The sequence below is a fragment of the Hordeum vulgare genome, chromosome 3H, assembly GCF_904849725.1.
Source record: "Hordeum vulgare subsp. vulgare chromosome 3H, MorexV3_pseudomolecules_assembly, whole genome shotgun sequence".
NCBI lineage: Eukaryota > Viridiplantae > Streptophyta > Magnoliopsida > Poales > Poaceae > Hordeum > Hordeum vulgare.
In genome coordinates this window covers 52,501,079-52,524,300 of record NC_058520.1, presented here as the reverse complement: position 1 = coordinate 52,524,300, position 23,222 = coordinate 52,501,079, and the positions used below count along the sequence as shown (strand labels likewise).

The following is a 23,222-nucleotide window of genomic DNA, read 5'->3' as shown; positions in this document are numbered from 1 at the left end:
CTAATAATTATATTAACATTCCAAAATTTATAATTTTGGGATGTTACAAACTACCACACTTAAAATGAATCTCGTCCTCGAGATTCGAAGAGGCTAGAAAGAAAGGTTAGGGTTTGGGGGTCTTCTAACAAATCCAATCTCCTACAAAGTGGGATGCTACCACACTTAAAATGAAGATTACTGGCCCCTTAAAACTTTAACAATCCTATGGGGTTTTGGCATCTGACTCCTCACATTCTTCATACTAACTCCTTTGGTGATGCATCTTTCATTACATTCATAACGTTTCCATCAAAATCGAGGGTTCTTCTATTGATATAAGCTTCTTCCGTTACTGGGTCTTCTTAACTGATAAGTCTCGTGATCACTCTAAATAACCATTTGTGGTTATCCTGCAGAGAGAGGGGTCTTGGCTTCATCCTCACCGTAAAATTTCCTACGCGTGACAACAAATGCCATGTACATGGGGCTTTCATCACACCATTCTAAGTCTTAAACAAAAGCTTCAAAGAACGTCTTCTCTCACTATGGGTAAGTCTCTCAGATTTACCATTCCGAATAGCAAGAGAATGATAATAGTAAGTCGTCATGGTGGCCAAGCCATGTCGCACTGAAATCATTACCTTGTATAAGGTTTAGTGAATCTCGTATTCTAACACTTGGGCGTACTCACAAGCGTTGCAGAATTTCTTTTATCCATGAACGAAGTTCAGATAATCCATAGATTCTGCAAGCTGAACAAAACATCTATCGTATTCTTCACAACTCTCGTGTTTTTCGTATCCTCCTAAGAAAAACGTTTGCTGATCCATCATAGCTTCTTCCTTCATGCTCTTGGGGCAACCTTCATGAAAATCTTGGGATGTGTCCTTGTACAGTTTGTATTTCCTTGAACTTTTTTTCCTTTCCATTGGTCTGCGTACCAATAAAAGTGTTTGTTCCTCATAATAATTCCTTCATTTTATCCTCATTCTATTCTCGAAATTTCACTTCAAAAGTACTTGGTTACAAATGTTGTCACCCCCATAGTTTGATATGGTCCAACATTTCCTTCAATGGTATTCAGTGGGTTTGGCTCCTTGGTATGCATGGTACATTCCCACTCATTGGATCCCGTGGGTTTACCGATTACTACCACACTTAAAATGAAATATATTCATGCCTGCATAGACCATATTTTCTCATATCCTCATAAATGTTCAGACATCTTCGTTCGTAGAGAAACAACGCATACAGTTTCAACATAGGAAGTCATGAAACAATAAATTTATTGATTCATGAAGTTTTTACAATCTCTGAGTCTTCTATTACAAAATTCAACTCCATAATCTCATGAAAAACAAGAGTGCTTCAGGTTACACTTATTGCCACTGTCAAAACTTAACTACTCCATTTTTAGCTTTCTTCCCATGTGGACAATCACTAGCATAATGTCATGCTTCCTTGCAATGAAAGCAAATGAGTTCGGACGAGTCTCGAGGCTTCTTAGTGTTTGCTTTTGCTCCTTGGGTTTCCTGCTTCCTTCCTGGGCGCATATTGATGTAGTGGGCCAACTCCTTACACTTGAAACATCTGATATGACTCAGGTCTTTATGTGCAGGGATTTGACTCTGGCTGGTGTATTTTCTCTTCTCTCTGGACTCCTTCATTCTGGCCAGTTCTCCCATTTCATGTGGATCAAACTCTACTTTTTCTGTCGGGAAGTTTCCCAGATATTTATGGCTTTCCCTCGTGCAATCCATTGAGAAATGTCCTTCTTCTCCACATGAGTAACATGTGTTGGAGAAAAATCTGGTTAGGCTCTGTCCATCAGGGTCTCCAATATTTACCTTCATCACATGTTCTTCTAAAATCTTCTTCGTGAGTGTTTCCTCCATTGCTTCTTTCTGCTGCTTGACAACTTGTTGCACCTTGGGGTAAATGTAACACTGGGCTGGGTAGTGGGTGGTTCCTTCACACAAGAAACAAGTCACCTGACTAGTTGGGCATTCCTCCGCTGGGTGATTCTCTTCACAATGAGTGCATCCATCCTTGTGTTCCTCCTGGGTGTGTCCTATTTCTCCACAGATCTTGCATGCACAAGTCTTCTTCTTCGGATTATCATAGCACTTCTGAATAAGACGGGATATTAACAGAGTCTTCTTGAATTCGTGCCAAGTTTCTGCTCCACTAAATCCTTGTATGGCATGATGCATTTTCCACCAGATAGCAGCACTATGTGTAAAGTACTGAAGAGCGTGTGCCACTTCACACTTCCTTGAAATCAAATTGCTCCCGAAGTGGTTCTCCATGTTCTGAATCCATATTTCAGCCTCCAGCTAGGTCATTGGTCCTGAGATTACAAGTCCAGCTTCATACTCCATCTGGTAGGGTTGAGGTTTTGGGGATGAGATGGGTAAGAGAGAGAGGAAAAGAGGGAGATACACACAATATAAACAATATTTTTGAGAAAAGGTTTTATTTGTGGCTGTCGAAAAACAATCACAAATGACGGCTCACAAATCATCGTATCTAACGTTGGTATATAACAGGGGTTTGGACTTCTAATGGACATATAAATACTGGAATGCTTCAGGGTCTTCGAATTCTTCGGGTCTTCAGAGTCTTCAATTGGTGCACCTTCAATTCTTCAGATGCATGGTGAAATCCTCTTTACTTTGAAGTGGGACTCAGTTGATCCTTCATGTGGTCAAAGGGGAAAGGGTATTGTCTAACTATTTGAGGTGAGAGAGAACATTTGACAGAAGAGATGAGAAGTAAAGAATGTTCTTGGAAATAAAATTTTAGAGAGATCCTTTCCTAAGAGATTTCCAGTTTCTAGGGTCACGTCCTACAGTCAACATGTGCTCTGATACCATATCTGTAGCGACCCGACTCAAAACGAGTCAAGCCTCTGTGTATCTGTGTCATCCCTGGATCAGTATGCTGGCACACACAGTACATCAATATATATATCAAAGTGCAATCACATGTAAATAACGTAAAAGTGATATATACCTTAAAATCTCAGCGGAAACAGTCAAGGGAGTGGAGTCCCAATAAACACCAACGGCAAGTTGAGTGCAGACCGAAACCCTGAATCGTACACTTACTCGTCAAAGAAAATATCTGCAACATAAACCGTTGCAGCCGTGTAGGTCAGCATATTGAATATGCCGGCAAGTCACAAAAGAGAGGGGTAAAAATATCATCTATACTATATGCATATATGGCAGGTGGGGTTGTAAGTTTTAGCGGAAAGCAAAGTTTTCTCCTACAACAAGAAAGGGCTAAAAGCAAAATATTACTACGTTGTTGGTAGTTAATGAGATGGTTCCGCCAACCAGTTCTCATACCCAAGTTATCATTATTACCCACATCAAATATATATAATGGTGTTGAGAATTCCTGATAGTTTCAGTTCCTTTGGCTCAAGTTGTCCATGACCGTGGACACGGCTAACGATTAGTTTGAGTACTCTGCAGAGTTTTGCACACGTTCCCCACAAGATTTGATCGCCTCCGTGTATGTCCTCGCACTTCAGGGTGTTTGAAGACCGGATGATCAAAACATGGTCTTTCAACGTGTTCCTCTGATCCTCTGTCGGTGCCCATCCAATCCTACCGTTCTACATCTCGTAGCACCGCCTGTCCAGAGTCACCACATTGTCCAACCAAGCTAGAGCCCATAATGACTTGTGGCTATGCAGGTAAGCCTTGGGTCTTGAAAATATCCGTCCGTCTCTTTGAGCCTGGGTGAAGCTTTCCGCAAGATGTCATGGCGCTTCCCCATGCATCCCGGGTCGTCCACTGGTTTCTCCAGGGAGCCCATCTAAACCGTCCTTCACCCAAAGGTATATTTCGTTCTGAGGTCTTGCAAGTCTTGGAGTCTTCAGGTCTTGATTATTAAGTTCTCACAACACTCATGGTAAACACTCAACCAAACCCCGTCTACTAGGAGCATAGCATAATAACGTCCCGGCCAAAGTAACAAGGGGGTTGGGTGCCTACCACATGATACTACATCAAGATCTAAAATTTCCAAGTACGTACTTTGCATGCAATTGGGTGAAAAAGCTAGAACTACAATGCATGTAAAACATAGGTAATAATATGATCAACGTGACTTGCCTGATATTACTTGATGAAGATAGTCGCTCTCATAATCTTGATAATTCTACTCGTCACACTCCGAGCAATCTATCATAAATGAAATAGCATTTATCAAACATTCATGCCAAAAGGAAGAATCAAAAGAACATAAAAACAAAACATGTATTGGTGCAAAATAACAACATACCAAGATTTAATAAGAAAATATATGACCTTATGGTGTTGTAAAAGGAACGGTGAAAGGGGTCAACTCAAAAGAGTCAAAGGATGATCAACTATCCCTATATAAGCTCGACTTGCATACACTATGGGAGATGATCAGAAATATTGTTGTTTGACAAATAATTTAAGACATAAGAATTTATTTGTAGAAAGAATTTATTGAAATGGAGCACTACAACGCAAGTTATAGCGAATTGAAGTACGAATAGAATTTGAATTCCATAAAGGTCAAAAGTTTTTGAATTGGAGCATGGTTGTTATGACTAGAAAGTACATAACACAAGTGTTTAGGGGCAAAAGAAATCAATGGAAAAGGTGCTACTGTTTGCAAGGTAAGATCAAATGAATGTTCGAATACAAATTTGAATCGCTCAAATTTGTAAGGTTCAAAGGTCGAAACTAATGATGCTACTGGATATAGGAGATCAATATGAACATGTAGAAAAAAAGAATTACTAGATTTGAAATAGCGGATCAAAAGATACAAATACTTCAATATAACATTGAATCAGCTTAGAACGATGTGAACACTTTTGGGCACTAATAGATAAATCTGATTTGATCAAAATTATAAGTCAAAAAATTAAAACTAGTGATACAAATGGGAAGATTACTTTGATACGAATCCGACGCAATTGGATTCATCTAAAACGGAGCTACGGATAAAAAGATATGATCAAAAGAAGTTTGAATATGAGTGTGAACAAATTTCAAAATTTGAAAATTTCAAAAAAGCTGATATGATAGGTTCACCGGATAGGTGGGATCAAGACGAAACTCTAGGCGTTGGTTTCATCTAATTCGGACAAACAAGTAAAAAGTTATGGCTATTTGAAAAATCAGGTCCAAGCTGTTTTACGGAAGAAAAGAGATATGTCTAAAACAATTCTAGGACTAATGTATAAATATGAAGACTAATTAATATATCTAATTACTCTACCGTATAGTAATGTAAGAATACTACTCTAGAAATAATAAAGTACGGGAGTATAAAAAAATACGAAGAGAAATATCTTTAGAATGCAGAGTAAGAATTAATCCAATGAGGAGACGACAACGAGAAATCCCGCCGAAGAGAAAAGAATATTTTTATTTAATAAACCTAGTCAAACCAAAAGATTGATTAACCAAAAATAGATGATTTTTGGATGCTTCTATGGGTCTATATTTATAGGTGAAAAGAAGGTCTAAAAGTCATTAGGTAGGCAATGTGGGACTAAACATATACGTAAAGAGAAAAAAAGGAGAGACCAAATGCAATGGGCGAAGTAAATTTCAGTCAGCCCACAGGCAAGTCCGACCAGGCCTTTTTTTATTTCGGATGAACAGTATTTCCTAGTGAACAGTGGCTTCTTTTATTTTTGAAAATAAACAGCGAAAAAAATATAAATGAAACTAAGAGTATATTTTATATAGGCATATTATATATCAAATTTTCAGAATAAAATGTCCTACAACATGAACGTTTTATTTTTCACAAAATAAAAACTTTATAATTTTTTTTTTAAATCAATAAAATCCAAAAAATTTCTTTAAAATTTTTGGCACTATTTTTCTTCTGACTTTTATTTTTGGGGGGGGGTGTCATGTTACCTCCTCTCTTTCTTGCTTGGCAAGTATATTGTCAGGAAAAAATTGTGGTTGAAATCTGGTGCCAAATATAAAATTCAAATAAAAACCAAAGGAAAAAATCAAATGCCACATTCATTCAAATTCTTTATAGTTGAAGAAGCCATGTTATCTTCTCTCACTGATTTTAAATGGATGAATTTGAATTCAAAAGAAAAATGGGAAAATTATTTTATTCCCTCTCATTCAAAAGTTTTAAAAAGTTTTAAATTTCACTCAAGTTTCAATCACTCAAATAAACAAACAATCAATCTAATAAGTATATTAACATTCCAAAATTTATAATTTTGGGATGTTACAGTACCGCTTGGCTAGTGCAGTTGGTGGGTGGGTAATGGTTGGATTGTACCCCCCACTATATAAATGTGTCTTCTTCCCTAAGAAGCTTACCTCTTACCTCCCCAAGCTCCATTATTGCTCCAAAGCTCATTCCTGCCCGATCTCTCTCCCTAGCCAATCAAACTTGTTGATTTCCTAGGGATTGCTTGAGAAGGCCTTGATGTACACTTCCACCAAGAGATATTTGATTCCCCCACTAATCCCTTGCGGATCTTGTTACTCTTGGGTGTTTGATCACCCTAGACGGTTGAGGTCACCTTGGAGCCACATTCCATTGTGGTGAAGCTTCGTGGTCCTGTTGGGAGCCTCCAAGCTTTGTGTGGAGATAGCCCCAACTTTATTTGTAAATGTCCGGTTGCCGCCTTCAAAGGCGCTAATAGTGGAATCACGACATCTCACATTGTGTGAGGGCGTGAGGAGAATACATTGGCCCTAGTGGCTTCTTGGGGAGCATTGTGTCTCCACACCGCTTCAAGACATATTTCCTGTCAAAGGGAAGGAACTTCGGTAACACATCTTCGTCTCCACAGGTTCCACTTGCGGTTATCTCTTACCTTTACTTTGTACTTATTATTGTTGTGGCGTATTTCTTGCTTGCACTTGTTATCCTTGTTGTTAGCATCATATAGGTTGCTCACCTAGTCATTCATATAGAGAACCTTTTGTTGCTAACGCTAATTTGTTAAGACAGGCTAAAAATTGGTAGTTGCCTATTCACCCCCTCTAGTCAACCATATCGATCCTTTCAATATGTCATTTCTCAACACCACCTCAGAGAAAAGCATTAGAAGGATTCCTTTCAAAGCGTAAGAACCACCAAAGAGCATGGGATTGGTTTTTATTTTTTGGGAGTTTCCAGTTCTTGATCACTAATAAGGTTTCTATCATTCCCGTTAACCTTCCGTGACCATAGGTTGGTTCGTTTCATCACTCAAAATGTGCAATTCTTTACATTTCTTGATGGGAAGGAAAACTCCACTTCGTGAAGGTTTTCCAATTATGTCTTGCTTACGTTCTCAACTTGATCACTTTAATATCATCCGACTCATTGTCATCAGACAAAGATGTGATATAGGAGAATTTACTTCGTATCAGAGCAAGAATCAAAACCAAAGAAAAGCTTCATTCCCGTGCGGTTTCATTAGTACTACATCTATATGCCACTACTTCACCACTTCACTAGAAAGTGCATTCTCAGTTTTAGCAAAGTTACGTAACCACGAAAGCGCATTCTCTCCTTTACTCTTATTCCAGCATGGATCCCGATGAAGCATCTTGTTTTTGGTCATGTCCAAATCATGTCTTTCTCACAAGATAGAAAGCAGTTTTAGCTAGGAATGAAGTTAGCTTGACCTTTTTCATTGAGAAATGATACCTTATACCTTAAGTATCAAATAAGTCAGTTGTTTTCTTTTTGGATTGGAAATATGTTTCACCGCAAAAAAAAAGAGTGCAAATAAAAAAGATAAAGAGCACATAATCATAATTTTCCGGACACTTCTTTTTCGGGTCAATTTTTGGCTGAAAATGAAAAAGCGATGAACCTCTCAATTCGTAGCAGATTGAGAGGATTGAGAGATCCATCAATCTTTCACTTTCAACCAAATTTGGAACCAGCCAAAAGTGTCCAGAAAAAATTTAAAAAATTCGCTAAAATGAACACTAATATGATGATCATTTTGAGGAAGTTTCACTTTTTATGACAAACCAACTAAAAATTACAACGAAAATACTAATTCACCCACTACTTGGCATGCCCAAGGAGTGTCGAGGTAGCATTGACTTTGATCAAAACCATTTTACTTAGTCCAAACCAAAACCTGGTTTGTTTTTTGAACCTTAAGCTAAGTTGAGGGTGTGTCTGGTTTTGAAGTTGAGGGTTATAAATCGAAACGAGTGATTAGTTGAAGGTTAAACTGTGGACTTTTATCTTTTTTTAAATGATGGGTTGTTGAGCCTTAGAAAAATGGGTTAAGCTCACCCGACCAACAGAAGTGCTCCGTCTCGCCCATTGGAGAAGCTCTCGGCCGCCCCAATTCGGATTCCGCAAGAGCAGTTTTCTATCTTTTTCTTTTGTTCATGTTTACTGTCTCGTTTTTTTTCTTGATGTTTTTGTTTTTTGTGTCTCTTTATCAATTTTCTTCGTCTTTTTCCTTTTTCTTTTTCGTTTTTTGTTTTTCATTTTTTACCTTTTCTTTTCCTCTTTTCAACACGTGTCTGATTTTCAGTACACATTGTACAGTTTTCTTATACACACGTAGCATTTTTTGATACACGTTGAACTTTTCTCTAATACATGCTTTTCTAGATTTTTTTGAATATAAGTTAAAAAAATTCAAATATACATTGAACTTTCTTTAATGTGACCAAACTTTTTTTTAATCTAAGCAAACTTTTTTATACATTGTATTATCATTTTATTAAAATTCACGATTTTTGTTTGGAACCGATGAAGATTTCTATTAAATGTCATCAACATTTTTCTGAATGGTAGTTTGTTTTATTTAGATCCGCATTTTTTTTACATTGTGTAATTTGTTTTTTGCAAAATTCCACACGCATTCTTCTGAATGCACATACATTTTTATTTAAATGTCATGTACATTTTTTAATTACATATTTTTCACATCGTATATTTTTTTCAAAGATGCCACATACATTTTCTTGAACGCGTGAACATCTTTCAAGTGTCATGAGCAGTTTTTTAACGCAATCAACATTTTTCTATAGTTATACAGATTTGCTTTAAGAATTTGAATGTCCAAATTCACGATAAATATTTTATTTTTTAAAGTTAATCAGAATTTTGGGATATAAAAAATAAAATAGAAAAATGAACAAAAACTCTGGCAGGTGCCTACGTCCATGCCTATGTGTACATGTGTGATTATGGACTGGCCCATCTGAAAACATTCTCTGAATTACAAAATATACCCAAATTTAAAATAATTTCTTAATAAAAAAACAGTGTATTTTCAGATGCATGATTTTTAAAAACATTAATTTAAAATATATTTACCAAATATTAAACATGTGAAAGCCAAAACTTAAAAATAATCTTCTCTGCAACAACCACAACACATGTGGGAAGAGAATACAAGGGAGGCGTCTAATGATCAGAGAAGCACAATTCAACAGCTTGGAGGCAGCGCATCGTATGGCTCGCGAGCCGACCGAATTCCCCCTAACCTCTTGGTTGACGCTTGTCGGTCTCCTTCCTAAATACTGCCACTTCATTCGTTTCATAATATAGAAATGTTTTTGACACTATACTAATGAAAAAAAGCTTTTATATTATGAAATGAAGGGAGTATTTTTTTAGAGATTCCACCAAAAGACTATATATGAATGTATATAGACATATTTTAAAATATAAATTTACTCATTTTAATTCATAGATATTCTTCTATTGAATTAAAAATATATATTTAAAAACGGATGGAGTAGATTGATGAGCTGATGGTTATCATCAATGTAGAAAAGGAAAACACTTCCTTCCATCCGGCTCATAACGTGCAAGCGTCCGCCTCCTTCGTTGCGAGCCACGTGTCATTATAAGGCCCACTACCGTCCGCCTCCCTGCCTTCATGTGTTTTGACGCACGAATTGCATCGCTCACCGGCCCACCTTTACGAGACACACCGTTGCCGTTATACAGTTTCTGCGACATTATCTTTGTTGCGTAATTTTTTTGTAACAAGACTTTTATTACAAAAAAAGAATTACACACGTTTCTGCCACATGATTTCTACTGTTGCAACATGATCTTTGTTACCGAAAATATCTTATAACAAACTTTGTTGCAAAAAAGAATTCTATAGATGTTTTCACAACACAATCTTTGTTGCGAAAAATATTATATAACAAACTCCGTTGCAAAAAATATTCTAAAGATGTATCCACAACATGATCTTTGTTACAAAAAATATTTTATAAGTCTTTCCTCTACATATCTTTGCTAGCCACATGTCTATCGAATCAGAAACAAAATAATTATTTATGCAACAAAGCCGCTGTTGCGGGAATTAATGAGTGGGGGAGAAGACAAACGAAACATGGCAGGACGGATGGCTGATCGCGTTTAGATCCATCAATCATTAAGGTGACGAATGTATAGGACACGTTGGCCGGTGGATGCCTAGCAGCCCAAAATGAAAATGAAGGGAGTAACCATTAATCTCAATTTTAGTCTTTATTATGCTCATTTTCCACTGACAGGTGTGTGGGTATGGCACAACAGGCCTGACATCTAGGGCCCGCAGGCCGATTGTAAGCCATGATCTCCCAATAGCGAGTGCCACTGCGCCGCGGCTGCGCGCTAAGATCAATCACCTCTCCACCCCGCAGAGCCGATCGAAGCAACCAAGGCGCCCGTGTTGGCTTCGCCGAGGAGAAGCGCCACGGGAGAGGCGGGGCGGGGCGGTCGAGCCGGAGGGGCTTGCGCGCGGCGGCGGGGGCGGAGATGACGGACGGCCACCACTTCAACAACATTCTCCTCGGGGGCCGCGCCGGCACGGTGAGCGCCTCCCCCGTTCCCCTCCCTCCTCCTCCCGCGCGCCCCTGCTTCCGTGCCCTAGGGTTTCGCGAGATTCCGTCGCCAATGGCAGAGTTCCGACTTCTGAGGAGCCGGAGGTTGAGGCCGAGCGGCTGGCCTTGGAGCCTGTTGTGCTGCGGTGGTTGATCGCGGGCGCGCATTGTGCGGATTCTAGGGTTTTCGCGTCGTACATTCGCGCTCTGTTTTGTTGCGCTGCTGAGTTGGAACGTCTTCCCCTCCGAATTGTTTGGTTTCCTTATCCTGCCCGATCTATGTCGAGGGTTTTAGGAAAATCTCAGGTTTCTGTCGGCGTTGCTGCTGCTGCTGCTGTTGCTGCTGCAGAGAATAGGGACTTCTAAAACTACCGGGAGTTGGCAGGATTGCTCTCAAACCTGATGCCATGTTGTGGAATTTGTCCAATTAGGCATAAGCTTCTAACCTGCAAATGTTTTAGCATGTCGTAGACTTGCAAATTAGAAAGCGTGCTCCACTTCTTTTCATGCGATGCTTGCCATGACTGCAAATGTGTCTTCTGATGTACAGAGTACTTATCTGAATTATGTGCTTGAGCTTTCCCTGACCCTTGACTTTCAATGCTTGCACTAGTCATCACTCTTCAATGCATCTTTGACAATCTTCATGTAGAGTTATGTCGTACCACCTTTAGTGGACTTAATTAATGACTATGAGGCTGCAAGTTATGACTTCCTTCCTTTACTCTTTGAAGATGTTCACCGGTGTTTATGAATATTATTTGACCAATTATTGTTTCAGTACATTGAGAATCTTGTCATGTTTCATTACTCTTACTCCTGTACAGAACCTTGGTCAGTTTAAAGTGCACTCTGGAGGGCTTGCATGGAAGAGACAAGGTGGAGGAAAGACCATTGAGATCGATAAAGCTGATTTAACTTCTGTGACATGGATGAAAGTCCCCAGGGCATATCAGCTTGGAGTCAGAGTCAAAGATGGCCTGTCCTACACATTTATTGGCTTCCGCGAACAGGTTACTAAATTCCTTACCATATATTTTTTATAATTGGGTAATGACATGCTACATCTGATATGAAGAGGCTGCTAGAAACACGAGAATGTTTGCCACAGGAGCTACGACTATCTGGCACTTGGACTTTTTTAATCAGGAAATCTTGATCCTAATGCTCACTACTTTGGTGAACCTACAAGATTAAAAGTAGCACTGAGATTTCCTAGTATGTGTAGCACTATCAACACTCATGAAGACAACTTTCCCTTCTTGATTTGCGCTGTATTGCAGTCATGTTATTGTAACATACATTGTATATATCTGTATGGCTGAAAAGTATGTTCATGATGAATGTTTTGGTTTCCCAAGCCAGCTATATGTAACATGAGTAATTTATATCCTGCTATTTTATATGTTTATTGTATGAACTTGCCTTATTTTGCTTACCAAACCTCTGTATTTGAATCAGGATGAAGTTGCAAACTGGTTGCTATGTTCCTTTGTATCATACATGATGTGCCTGTGTTATCCTGTCGCAAAATCAATTATCTTCTGTGTGAAGGATATGCTATGTTTATGTGAACCTTAAGGAAATATTGAAGGAACAGTTTACACAATAACATTGTGTAATCTATGCAACATGCTGTCTTAATCATGCTATCAATATGAAAAGATTCTCGATTCTCTGATGGAGTTATATTTAGATGTGTCCTAACATTGGACTAACCATCCTATTTGCCTTAGACAAGCCGGATTTTTTTTCAAAATATTGTCAGTCAACTCTATGAGTAAGAACTTGCTAGCAACAATGAGTGGTGAGGTTAGTATATTCTGCTGATGTTCATCATGAACTTCCTTTTGTAGGATGTAAGCAGCCTGATCAACTTTATGCAAAAGAATATGGGCATTTCACCAGATGAAAAGCAGTTATCTGTTGGTGGTCACAACTGGGGAATGATTGATATAGATGGTATACATTTTGTCCTTTAATATCTGTAAATAATATTCACTTTTAATTATGTTTTTAAGTCACGCTTTCTATTTTAGGAAGCATGCTTACCTTTATGGTTGGTTCGAAGCAAGCATTTGAATTTTCTCTAGCAGACGTTTCACAAACGCAGTTGCAAGGCAAAACAGATGTTCTCTTGGAGTTCCATGTCGATGACACTACTGGTGCTAATGAGGTTTGTAGCGCATCCAGTCACTGTTTCTACATTTCCATCTAAGATTCATTTGCTGTTTATGGTGTTAGTTGGCACTTGTTCCTCATGTGCAAGCTGGAATTTGATTTCAAATTATAATCTCCTGTGGTTGTAGAAAGATTCGCTCATGGATATGAGTTTTCATGTACCTACATCAAATACTCAATTTCCTGGAAACGAGAATCGCACTTCGGCTCAGGTAATGTGACATGCAGCAGAAGCACAATGACACATGAAATGCTGACTACTGAAGTCTTCTTGTTTTTCTTTTCCTTTGTGCAGATACTGTTAGAGGCAATACTTGAAAGGGCTGATACTAGTTCTGGTTCTTCTGGAGAGGCAGTTGTCACCTTTGAAGGAATAGCTATTCTTACACCAAGGTGGTAAATATGGATGATTAATCGTATTAGAAACTCAAGCTGACCTCTTTATGATAATCTTCTCTATGCTTACCTGACAAAACTATGCAGAGGACGATATGCTGTTGATCTTCATCTTTCATTTCTCCGCCTTCAAGGACAAGCTAATGATTTTAAAATCCAATATAGCAGCATTGTTCGCCTCTTTCTTTTGCCAAAGGTTATGTTTGCTCTGTATTTTACGTCGTGCACAGCTTTGATGTTGTTCATATTGTTGATGCTAGACATGAAAATAGTTGTGTCGTGTGATTGTGCTTTGCAGTCAAACAACCCTCATACAATTGTGGTTGTCACTCTTGATCCGCCAATCCGTAAAGGGCAAACGCTATATCCTCACATTGTTATTCAGGTACGTGCTGCAAATTTTGCTTGTGATGTTTGGATGTTATGTTTTGGTTACTTGATTGTTTGACTGTTTCTCTTATTCTCTGACAGTTTGAGACGGAGACAGTAGTTCAAAAAAATATGAAATTAAGCAGAGAGTTGCTGGATGAAAAATACAAGGATAGGCTAGAGGAATCTTATCAGGTGAAAGTTTTGTTACTTCCAAAAAATACACTCTTTTGCTTTTGTTTGTTCAGTTAAAATGGAATTGCTAATCCTGCTTCTAAGATTAAATCATAAACTATGCATGACAACTGCTCAAGGGTTTCAGTACTAAAAACTCCACCTAGATGTATGCTGAGATAGAAAGAGCTGCTTCAATAATTGCATTCGATCTTGAATTCGATTTGAAAGCTGATGCTTAAATTAATCCAAGCAGGCAATTCTTTTGTTTTAAAAAGAATGTCACTTGAATAACAATTTATATGTAAAATTAACACTGCATGGTTTTTGGACAGATCATGGTCATATATCTTCCTAATGGTGCTCCCACCAACTACCTCGTTAATGTAGAGACAAATTTGGTGGGCATGGATGTCACCCAATATTAGGTCTCAGTGGGAGGGTTATTTGCACATAATTGCATTGCTTTCAAATCAACCTGTCCATTTTATAGAAGGTTCTGTTATAGAGTGATATTTAGATTTTTTAAACTAATTAGCAGTTCTAACATATTCTCCTTTATTAGCAGTTATGACATATTCTCCTTTGTTAGCAGTTATGTTCTGTTAATTACCTGTGATGACAAATTAACTTACACGGAGTGTTCAACTCATCGATAGGGTCTAGTACATGAGGTATTTGTCAAAGTCCTCCGAGGTCTTTCTGGTGCTAAAGTCACAAGGCCGGGTTCTTTCAGAAGTTACAAAAATGGATATGCAGTTAAATCATCACTCAAAGCTGAAGATGGACTGTTGTATCCACTTGAAAAGGGTTTCTTCTTTCTGCCGAAGCCCCCTACACTCATTTTACATGAAGAGGTTACTTTTTCCATAAACTAGAAACTAATTTTCATCCGTTCCTACATTACTGAAACAGTTTATCACAGTCCAGCCATTGGAATTTTAATCACAATGCCCATTTACTACTATTTAATGTAGATTGAGTTTGTTGAATTTCAACGCCATGGTGCTGGGGGCGCTAGTATGTCATCTCAGTATTTCGACCTCCTAGTCAAACTAACAAATGATCAAGAGCATCTCTTCAGAAATATTCAGAGGAGTGAATACCATAACCTATTCAACTTTATCAAGTACGTGCCTTTCTGTTGGCTTCATCACCCCTATTGCTAAATTTATGCATAAGACTTCTGTTTTTTTTTTCTTTCTTCTGGTAAATTTCAAGTGGAAAGGGCTTGAAAGTAATGAACCTTGGAGATGGTCAAGGTACAAGTGGTGTCACAGATGTTCTACGGGACACTGATGATGTTGCTCCTGACCCTCATCTAGAGAGAATAAAAAATCAGGCCGTGAGTAGTGAGGCCAGTGATGAAGAGGTACATTGCCTTTTGTTGGCTTGTTCCTTGATACTGACTTGTCAATCTTATTACTAAGCCATTGTATATACTTGTTCTTTACCATTTCATGTTAGGATGAAGATTTTGTTCTGCATAAGGATGATGGCGGATCTCCTACCGACGATTCTGGTGGTGAGGAATCAGATGCTAGTGAAAGTGGTGGTGAAAAAGAGGTTGTTAGATTTCTTATTTCCTGTAGCAAGCCTGAAGTGTGAAGTTAACTCTGCTAATGATTTCTTAGTGTTTTTTTTATCTTAATCTCCAGAAGTCATCCAAAAAGGAAGCACGTAGTTCAAAGCCGCCTGTGAAAAGGAAGCCTAAGGGTAAGGATGGCGAAGGTTCAGAGAAAAGGAAGCCTAAGGGCAAGGATGGCGAAGGTTCAGAGAAGAGGAAACCAAAGAAGAAGAAAGATCCTAACGCCCCCAAAAGACCAATGATGCCATTCATGTATTTCTCAATGGCTGAGCGGGCAGTAAGTTACCATGACCAATTATCCCAAACATAGCACCTAACTAGCTACTCTAGTAATTCATGAATTAATGAGTATACCTGAATAAGCTAGAGTCATTTTCAGCACAGATTCCTGAACCTCATTCTCTGGATCAGAGATTTTGTTTTGGTAATTCAGTAGCACAGAAGGCTATTTATTTACTCCCTCCGTTCCTAAATACTCCCTCCGTTCCTAAATATAAGTCTTTTAAGAGATTTCACTAGGTGAGTATATACGAAGGAAAATGAATGAATATATACTCTAAAGTATGTCTACATACATCCGTATGTAGTTCTCTACTAGAATCTCTAGAAATACTTATATTTAGGAACGGAGGGAGTATAAGACATTTTAGAGATTCTACTATAGACTACATACGAAGCAAAATAACTGAATCTACACTCTAAAATATGTCTTTATACATCCGTATGTAGTTCAATAGTGTAATCTCTAAAATGTCTTATATTTAGAAACGAAGAGAGTAGTATACAAATGCTTATCATTAGTTACGGATTTTTGAAGTATTATGGAAACGAGCATTGTCCTTGAGTGACATACAAGAACTAAGAACTTCTTGTCCTAATAAATTATGGTACTAGGGGAGGAGGGGGCGTCCAATGAACCATGTACACGAACAGTTTCATGTTTAACTGAATTTTCTCACTTATATGAGGCTGTATATATAGTTTTCTCCTTTTTGGTTGAGTCTTATTCCTTGGTGGGTAACTGGATTCTTTCTGGAGTAATATACGTACCTGCTAGTATGATATGTTGAACAAACGCTTATCTACTGTTTCTTTCGCGCAGGGTGTGAAGGATAGCAATCCAGATTTGGCTCCAACCGATGTCGCAAAGAAGCTGGGCGAGATGTGGCAAAAGATGTCAAGTAATATTCTAGTCCATTATGTGCCCTAATGCATTTCCTCCCGTACTTGTAACATATCAGTTGCGTTCACAAACACAAGAAAATCCTTATGCTCATGATTTCCTTGCTCCCTGTCATGAGCAGCCGAAGACAAGCAACCTTACATTCTGCAGTCTCAAGCCGACAAGAAGCGCTATGAGAAGGAATCTGCTGCTTACCGCGCTGCTGCCCCAGTGGACGTGGACGCCGGGTCCGGCAATGGCTCTGACTAGAAGACTCTCACACTTGTGCACTGAGCAGTCGACACGATCGAGGCATCTGTAAATCACTGTAGGGCAGTTTGAACAAGAAGAACGAGCATCTGTAGATCGCCATAGTGCATTTTGAACAAGAACAAGCATGCTAACATGAACCTGCATACCGTGAAGGGGCTACTTATGGTCTTTCTTTTGAGAGGAAGAGGGAGAGTGGTCCTCGCAATTGGCAGCCCGGCCTAGATGGCCCGATCTGAAAATCATGGGCTGGGCCATGCCTAATCATGCCATCGGGCTGGGCTTGAGTCTGAAAATTGAGCCCGATGGCCGGACTCGAGCTTGTTGAAAATCAAATTTAAGCCGCAGTTATGATGGGATGATCGGGCTTTTTCGGGCTTGGACCGGACTCCGGCGTGATATATCAAGCCTGACAGTTGGGCCAGGCTTGGGCTTTTAGCACCCGTTTTTTTTTGGCCTAGCCCAAAGCCCGTTCTGACTTGACATATGCCAGATATAAGGGATATAGGCTACTTATGGGGTCTTTGTGAACGCATTCCATGATAACCTACTTTTGGTCATGGGCTTGGGGATCTTGTCCACTCGTTGGGTAAGCTTTGGGTCCAATTATTATAGAATGAAAAAAAATAAAGCAAATGTATCTAAAAAATGTAAACTGTCGAATAACGAAATAAAACTATCGAAATGTTATCTATTTGATGTTTGTTAGGCTTGTTTTCTGCTCGACGCTCTCCAAATCATCTGATGACGGGGATGAATCAGGGCTCATCGCCAATCTGTTTGCTCCCTATGCGACCCACATGAACGTGTCTCTAATACCCACCTCCCATCACACACTCGGCCTCACCATTTCCTCATTCCACCATCCATTCCCAAAGAAAGAGCAATGAGAAGTAGAGACAATCATGGCGACAATATTGTCATAACCCTAGAATATTTGTTTTTAAATAGTTGCATTTAGAAGCATCCATGCATCATGTTTAAATTTTAATTAAATTTGAAATAAGGATGATCAAATCCTAGCAAATAATTAATTCAACAAATCAAATATTTTCAATGAATCCAAAACTCCCTTAAAAATGTTCATGATTTCGGGAAAAAAGATGAAAACCTCTACCAAAAATGGTGCACATTTTTCCACAACATAGTTGGGCTATCAATTAACCCACTAACTATTTCAAGTGGAACTATAAATACCTATAACTAATTTTATAGCTTCAATAACTCTGAATCTTTTTGTGTGGCATTGGTTTAATCCATTGAGCTCACATAATAATTTTTAGAATCAAATAAAGTGATTTGGTTTGAAAACCAAATTCAAAGCAGATTGCAAAATTAGAAAAGAGAAACAAAAATAGAAAACACAGAGAGAGAGATAGAGAGAGAGTTACTTGGTATCCGAGCCAACTAGGGACAGGGCATCTTCAAACTCGTGCCAGAAGGCACGGGGGCATGTGCCCGATGTGCGCACGCACGCGCTGCGCACCTCCTGCTTCCCTAGAGGTACCTCGACCATTCTCTCCTTGCCAGCGCGACGCCCAAAACCCCTCGGATATTTTTTCCTCATCTAAACGCACTCTCTCTCCTCCATTAACTCCCTCCTTCGAAGTCACCCGAGAGAGACGAAGCACGCCGCTCGCCACTACCGCAACCACATGCCATCCACATCGCGAGCCTTTGCGCCGACTTGTCCAAGAGCCCCACATAGACGTCGCGAACCTCTGCGCGAAAGATCGCGAGCCTGGGAGCAACATACCATCATCACCATCGTCATCTTCAACCTCGGTGCCCGGAGCTCCTCGTCGTTGATTCACTGCAACCAGGTCGTCCCCGACCCTCCCGTGCCGCTCTTCAGAATCAATGTGAACCGCTGAGCTTCCCCTCTCTCGCCATCGTCGATTGAATGCCCTAGCTAGGGCTGCCACCATGCCCGAGAGCTTCCTCCGCACGAGCTCGTTGTTAGACGTGCTCTGGTGACCATTTGGTCACCCTGGAGAGTCCAACACCCTTCCACGGACTCGTAGTACCCTTCTAACGTGCTAAATCGCTCACATTCGTGCTCTAAGGCCACTACCACACCAGCCCGAGCTCCCGCCGCCATCGATATGTCGTCGTCGCTAAATCTAGATGCCCAACTTAAGCTTTTAGGCTTGACCTGTGTCGTGGTTTTGTCACAAGAAATGTCCTCGTGAAAGGACCAAGTCTAGGAGCCATCACAACTAGGTGGTTGCTTGGATGGGGTTGATTGGGAACGGAAGACGCGATTTCACCTAGGTTTAGCCCTTCCGAAGGAGGTAAAAGCCTACACCTGGCTTGATTGTTATTGATGATGATGATCTCGATTATAAGGATGTGGAATTGCTAACCTAGATCTCGAGGATTTCTTTATTGTCTCTGTCCTCTTGGACAACCCGGGGTTTGCCCTTATGTACTGGGTCAAGTCCCGAGCATTACAACGAATCATGCCTTGCACGACTACCGCTACTAATCGAAGCAGGACTCTCCCTAAGTCGGCCATGGACATGCCGACTTACATCTTCAAACCTTCAACCCGGCGCCTCATGGGCCGGCTGGAGGCCAGACCCCTCTAATCCCGTAACGTCCAAGATGCGGTCCTATCCTTATTTTGGCGCGAGGGCCTCGACATGGATAGAAACGCATCTCGTCGTTTCGCAAGAATGAATATCGTTACAAGTACATGTACTGAAACGATGAGTATAAGGACTTGGCTTACACTTGCCACAAGCTACATCAGAGTCACATCAGTACAATACATACAATCATCATGAAGAAGAGCAAGGTACATCTATGGACGAAAACAAATGATAAAAGAACGACGTCCATCCTTGCTATCCCAGGCTGCCAGCCCGGAACCCATCCTAGATCGACGACGACGACGAAGAAGAAACTCTAAAAGCACAATCATCGCGCTCACGTCATAATAACTCCTTACCTGTACCTGCAACTAGTGTTGAAGTAATCTGTGAGCCACATGGACTCAACAATCTCATTTCCAAAGGTATCAAGACTAGCAAGGCTTAGTGGGTGAGGTATGGTTAAGTGGTGAGGCTGCAGCAAGCGACTAAGCATTTATTTGAGGTGGCTAACTTACGAGTACAAGAACAAGGAGAGGGATGATCTACGCATAGCGGACGTGACTACTGATGATCAACTGAATGATCCTGAACACCTACCTACGTCAGACATAACCCCACCGTGTCCTCGATCTGAGAAGGAGCTCACGAAGGAGACAGTCACGATTATGTACTCAGTTGGCAAGTTTTAATTAAGCTTACTTCAAGTTATCTAGAACTGGATGTTAAATAAAGTTTCCATGTTTCCACATAACCGCGGGCACGACTTTCCGAAAGATTTAACCCTGCAGGGGTGCTCCAACTAGTCCATCACAAACTACCATACACTGCGATGGAATGACCTCGATCAGGGAAATCCCGTGATCTCCTCGGGTTCCTATTGGAAAACCTCAACCTCGAGATAACCCAAAGCATCCTCGGAATCCCTCGCACAAGACGCTCGAGAAAGGTAAAACAAGTCCAGCAAGCGCCCGACGTGTCGACGATCCCGATAGGAGCCGCGTATCTCGTTCTCAGGACACGACGGATGAGCACTACATACGGTGGCCAGATAGACATCCCCCGAGTTGCACCGGGTGGCCCCGCAAGTGGCTCTGTTTTGGACCAGCACTGGCCCTCCCTGTATTATGTTGAATTACTCCTCGGGTTCATGATGCCCTATGGTTTTTAGTATTAAAAGAATTATTATGTTGGGAAAATATAGTACCAACGCTGGGCCTTGCCAGACGAGCTTTATCCCAAAACGAGAATCTATGGGGTCCCCATAACAACCCCAAGCATGTTAGGAGCGCTCATTTATGGAACATAACACCGATAGCCAAAACTAAGGCGACAAAGGTGGAACAGAACATCAGGCTAGAAAGGCCGAGCTTTCCACCTTTTACCAAGTATATATGTGCATTAATTTAAATAGCATTAATATGTTGATATAATAAGGAACCCATGTTTGCACATGGAAGAAACTGCACCTGCAACTAGCAACGCTATCCAATGGTTAAGCAAGCGGTAACATAGCCAATCAGTGGTTTGCTAGGTTGTAGAAAGGTTGAAGGTTTTCATGGCAATGCTGGGAGGCTGATATTTAACAGGTAGCAGGCAACGAGACAGAACGATAGAAACGAAACAACTAGCATGGCAATGATAGTAATGGTATATAGGGAAATGATCATCTTGCCTGAGAGTCCGTTTGGAAGAAGAACGACTCCGTGAAGCAGACGAACCGACGTAGTCGAACGGGTCCTCACATTCCGACACGCTCGTGGAACTCTATCGAGACGAAGCAAACCAGAAACAAGAATCAACACACAATATTCACCACAACACATGCAAGACATGATACACACCCTAATATGATGCATGTTCAGTTTAAATATGCAAGGCATGGCATGGCAATTCACAACAGTCAAACACTACACGTTAAGTGAAGCTCAATATGCAACGAGTTGCATATTCACGGAACTCCACATTTAATTATTTAGTTCACTCCCGTTATTAACACGACAATATTAAAATGTTGTTGACATGGCAAGGGGGTGAAGCACAAATTACTCTACCTATCTAGGCATTTTAAATGAGGCCAGAAACAACATATAACATTTCCGAAGCGACCCCACGTGTTAACTCCTAAATCTGTCTAGATTTGTCCTAATCACCTTTTATGTTTGTTAAAAAGCAAAACAAAGTGGTTCACGTGATGCTACTCGTCGTTCTAATCCATTTACATATATGGCTCATCTCCAACGGAGCTACAATTAATTAACTACGACCTAAACCATTTTTAACACACGACACGCAAACCGATGCAAACAACAAGCTAAATAGCTTTAAATATGCATGAGAGTTGGAAAATATTAATCTATGCAAAATTCTAGCCAACTCACATATACAAATCGTCGCGATCCGACGCGCGGATTAAAAGCTACATGCATTTTAAAATCAATGCATTTTTTTTGAAATTAATAAATTCGTAAATCCTAAAAAAACGAAATGGGCCTAATCTACTGAGTGCTGGATAACTACGGAACGCTCGGGCGCAATATAGGGGAACTCCGAGGGCTCACCTCGTGGGCTCGGCCCAAGTCGATGGAGAGGCTAGCAACCGGCTCGGCTTGGGCCGGAGCTGGGCCATGGCTGGCGGCTGGGACGATGCGTGAGGCGAGGCTCGGTCAACGCCGAAGCTGGGCCGGCCCGCAACCGGATGGGCAGTTGGAGGCGTCGACCTCCTCCTCCTTGCTCCCGACTGAGAGGAGGGGAGGCACCAGCGAGGCGGCTGGCGGCGGGCTCGCACGACTCCGACGACAGGACTGACGGAGGAGAGGGAGGCGAGGGACGACCGGTGACGAGGGGCTCGGACTAGGGCGGATCCGGCTCGGGCACCGGCGACCTGCTCGGGAGGTCTCAAGGCGGCGACGCGGCATGGTGTGCGTACAGCAGCAGTAGCTCGGGGCACCGGACTGGCTCGCGGAGACGGCTGACTGGTGGCTGGCGCACAACGGCAGTCGGCGGCTGGGCACGTCGGCCTAGGGCGGCTCGGGCACCGCTGCTCCTCCTGGAGCTCGGGAGGAGAGGAGCTCGAGCATGGGGATCGGGCTGTTGCGCGCAGATGGGCCCGGGGAGGGCTGGATGCGGGCCTTACAGCTGAGGGCTGAGGCAAGGCGGGGAGTGGCTGTGGCGGCGGCTAGGGTTTAAGGTGGCACAAGAACCGAGGTAGGGGGCCTGACTGTCCAAAACTAGGCATGGGGCTGCTTAAATAGGAATGGGGCTAGGGTTAGAGGGTTTTTGGCGTTTTTCGACCCTCCAATCGCGATCAGACGGTCCGATCGGAGAGGTGGTTTTTGGTGGGCTGTGTTAGAGAGGCTAGGTGGGGAAGAGAGGTAGACTGGTGGCCTGACACGACATTTTTAGAACACGGAAAAATCCACCGATACACCGCTGGCGGTGCCGCTACGGTCGACCGTTCTGGTATCAAACAGACTCTGATTGTGATGAAATTTGGCAGGCGACTTACCTACACTAAAATAAGACCACACACCAAGTTTCAACACAATCCGAGAATATTTTCCGGACACCTGCAAAAATAAAATATTGACGATGTCGCGGGCGCGTGCGAGTGTGGTTGGTCTCAAACCGGACAATGGAGAATGCGGAGAGAACCGTTAGCTAATAACGGATGCAAGTTT

At 41.1% G+C, this 23,222-nt stretch overlaps 1 protein-coding gene across 2 annotated transcripts; it reads left to right on the top strand.

Moving 5' to 3' along the window:
• The first annotated feature begins 10,595 nt into the window (after positions 1-10,595).
• Positions 10,596-17,103, top strand: LOC123442929 (FACT complex subunit SSRP1-A-like). Of its 2 annotated transcripts, none has more exons than XM_045119117.1 (16): positions 10,596-10,797; positions 11,636-11,821; positions 12,665-12,770; positions 12,848-12,984; positions 13,118-13,201; positions 13,285-13,382; positions 13,473-13,581; positions 13,684-13,770; positions 13,857-13,949; positions 14,588-14,785; positions 14,906-15,057; positions 15,150-15,300; positions 15,396-15,494; positions 15,590-15,793; positions 16,619-16,697; positions 16,821-17,103. In XM_045119117.1, exons 1-16 carry the CDS (start codon positions 10,744-10,746, stop codon positions 16,946-16,948), a joined length of 1,965 nt encoding a protein of 654 aa, XP_044975052.1. In that variant the 5' UTR covers positions 10,596-10,743; the 3' UTR covers positions 16,949-17,103. The 2 variants fall into 2 exon arrangements, with proteins under 2 accessions (XP_044975052.1, XP_044975051.1); XM_045119116.1 differs by having other exon boundaries at positions 15,587-15,793.
• The last annotated feature ends 6,119 nt before the right edge of the window (positions 17,104-23,222 follow it).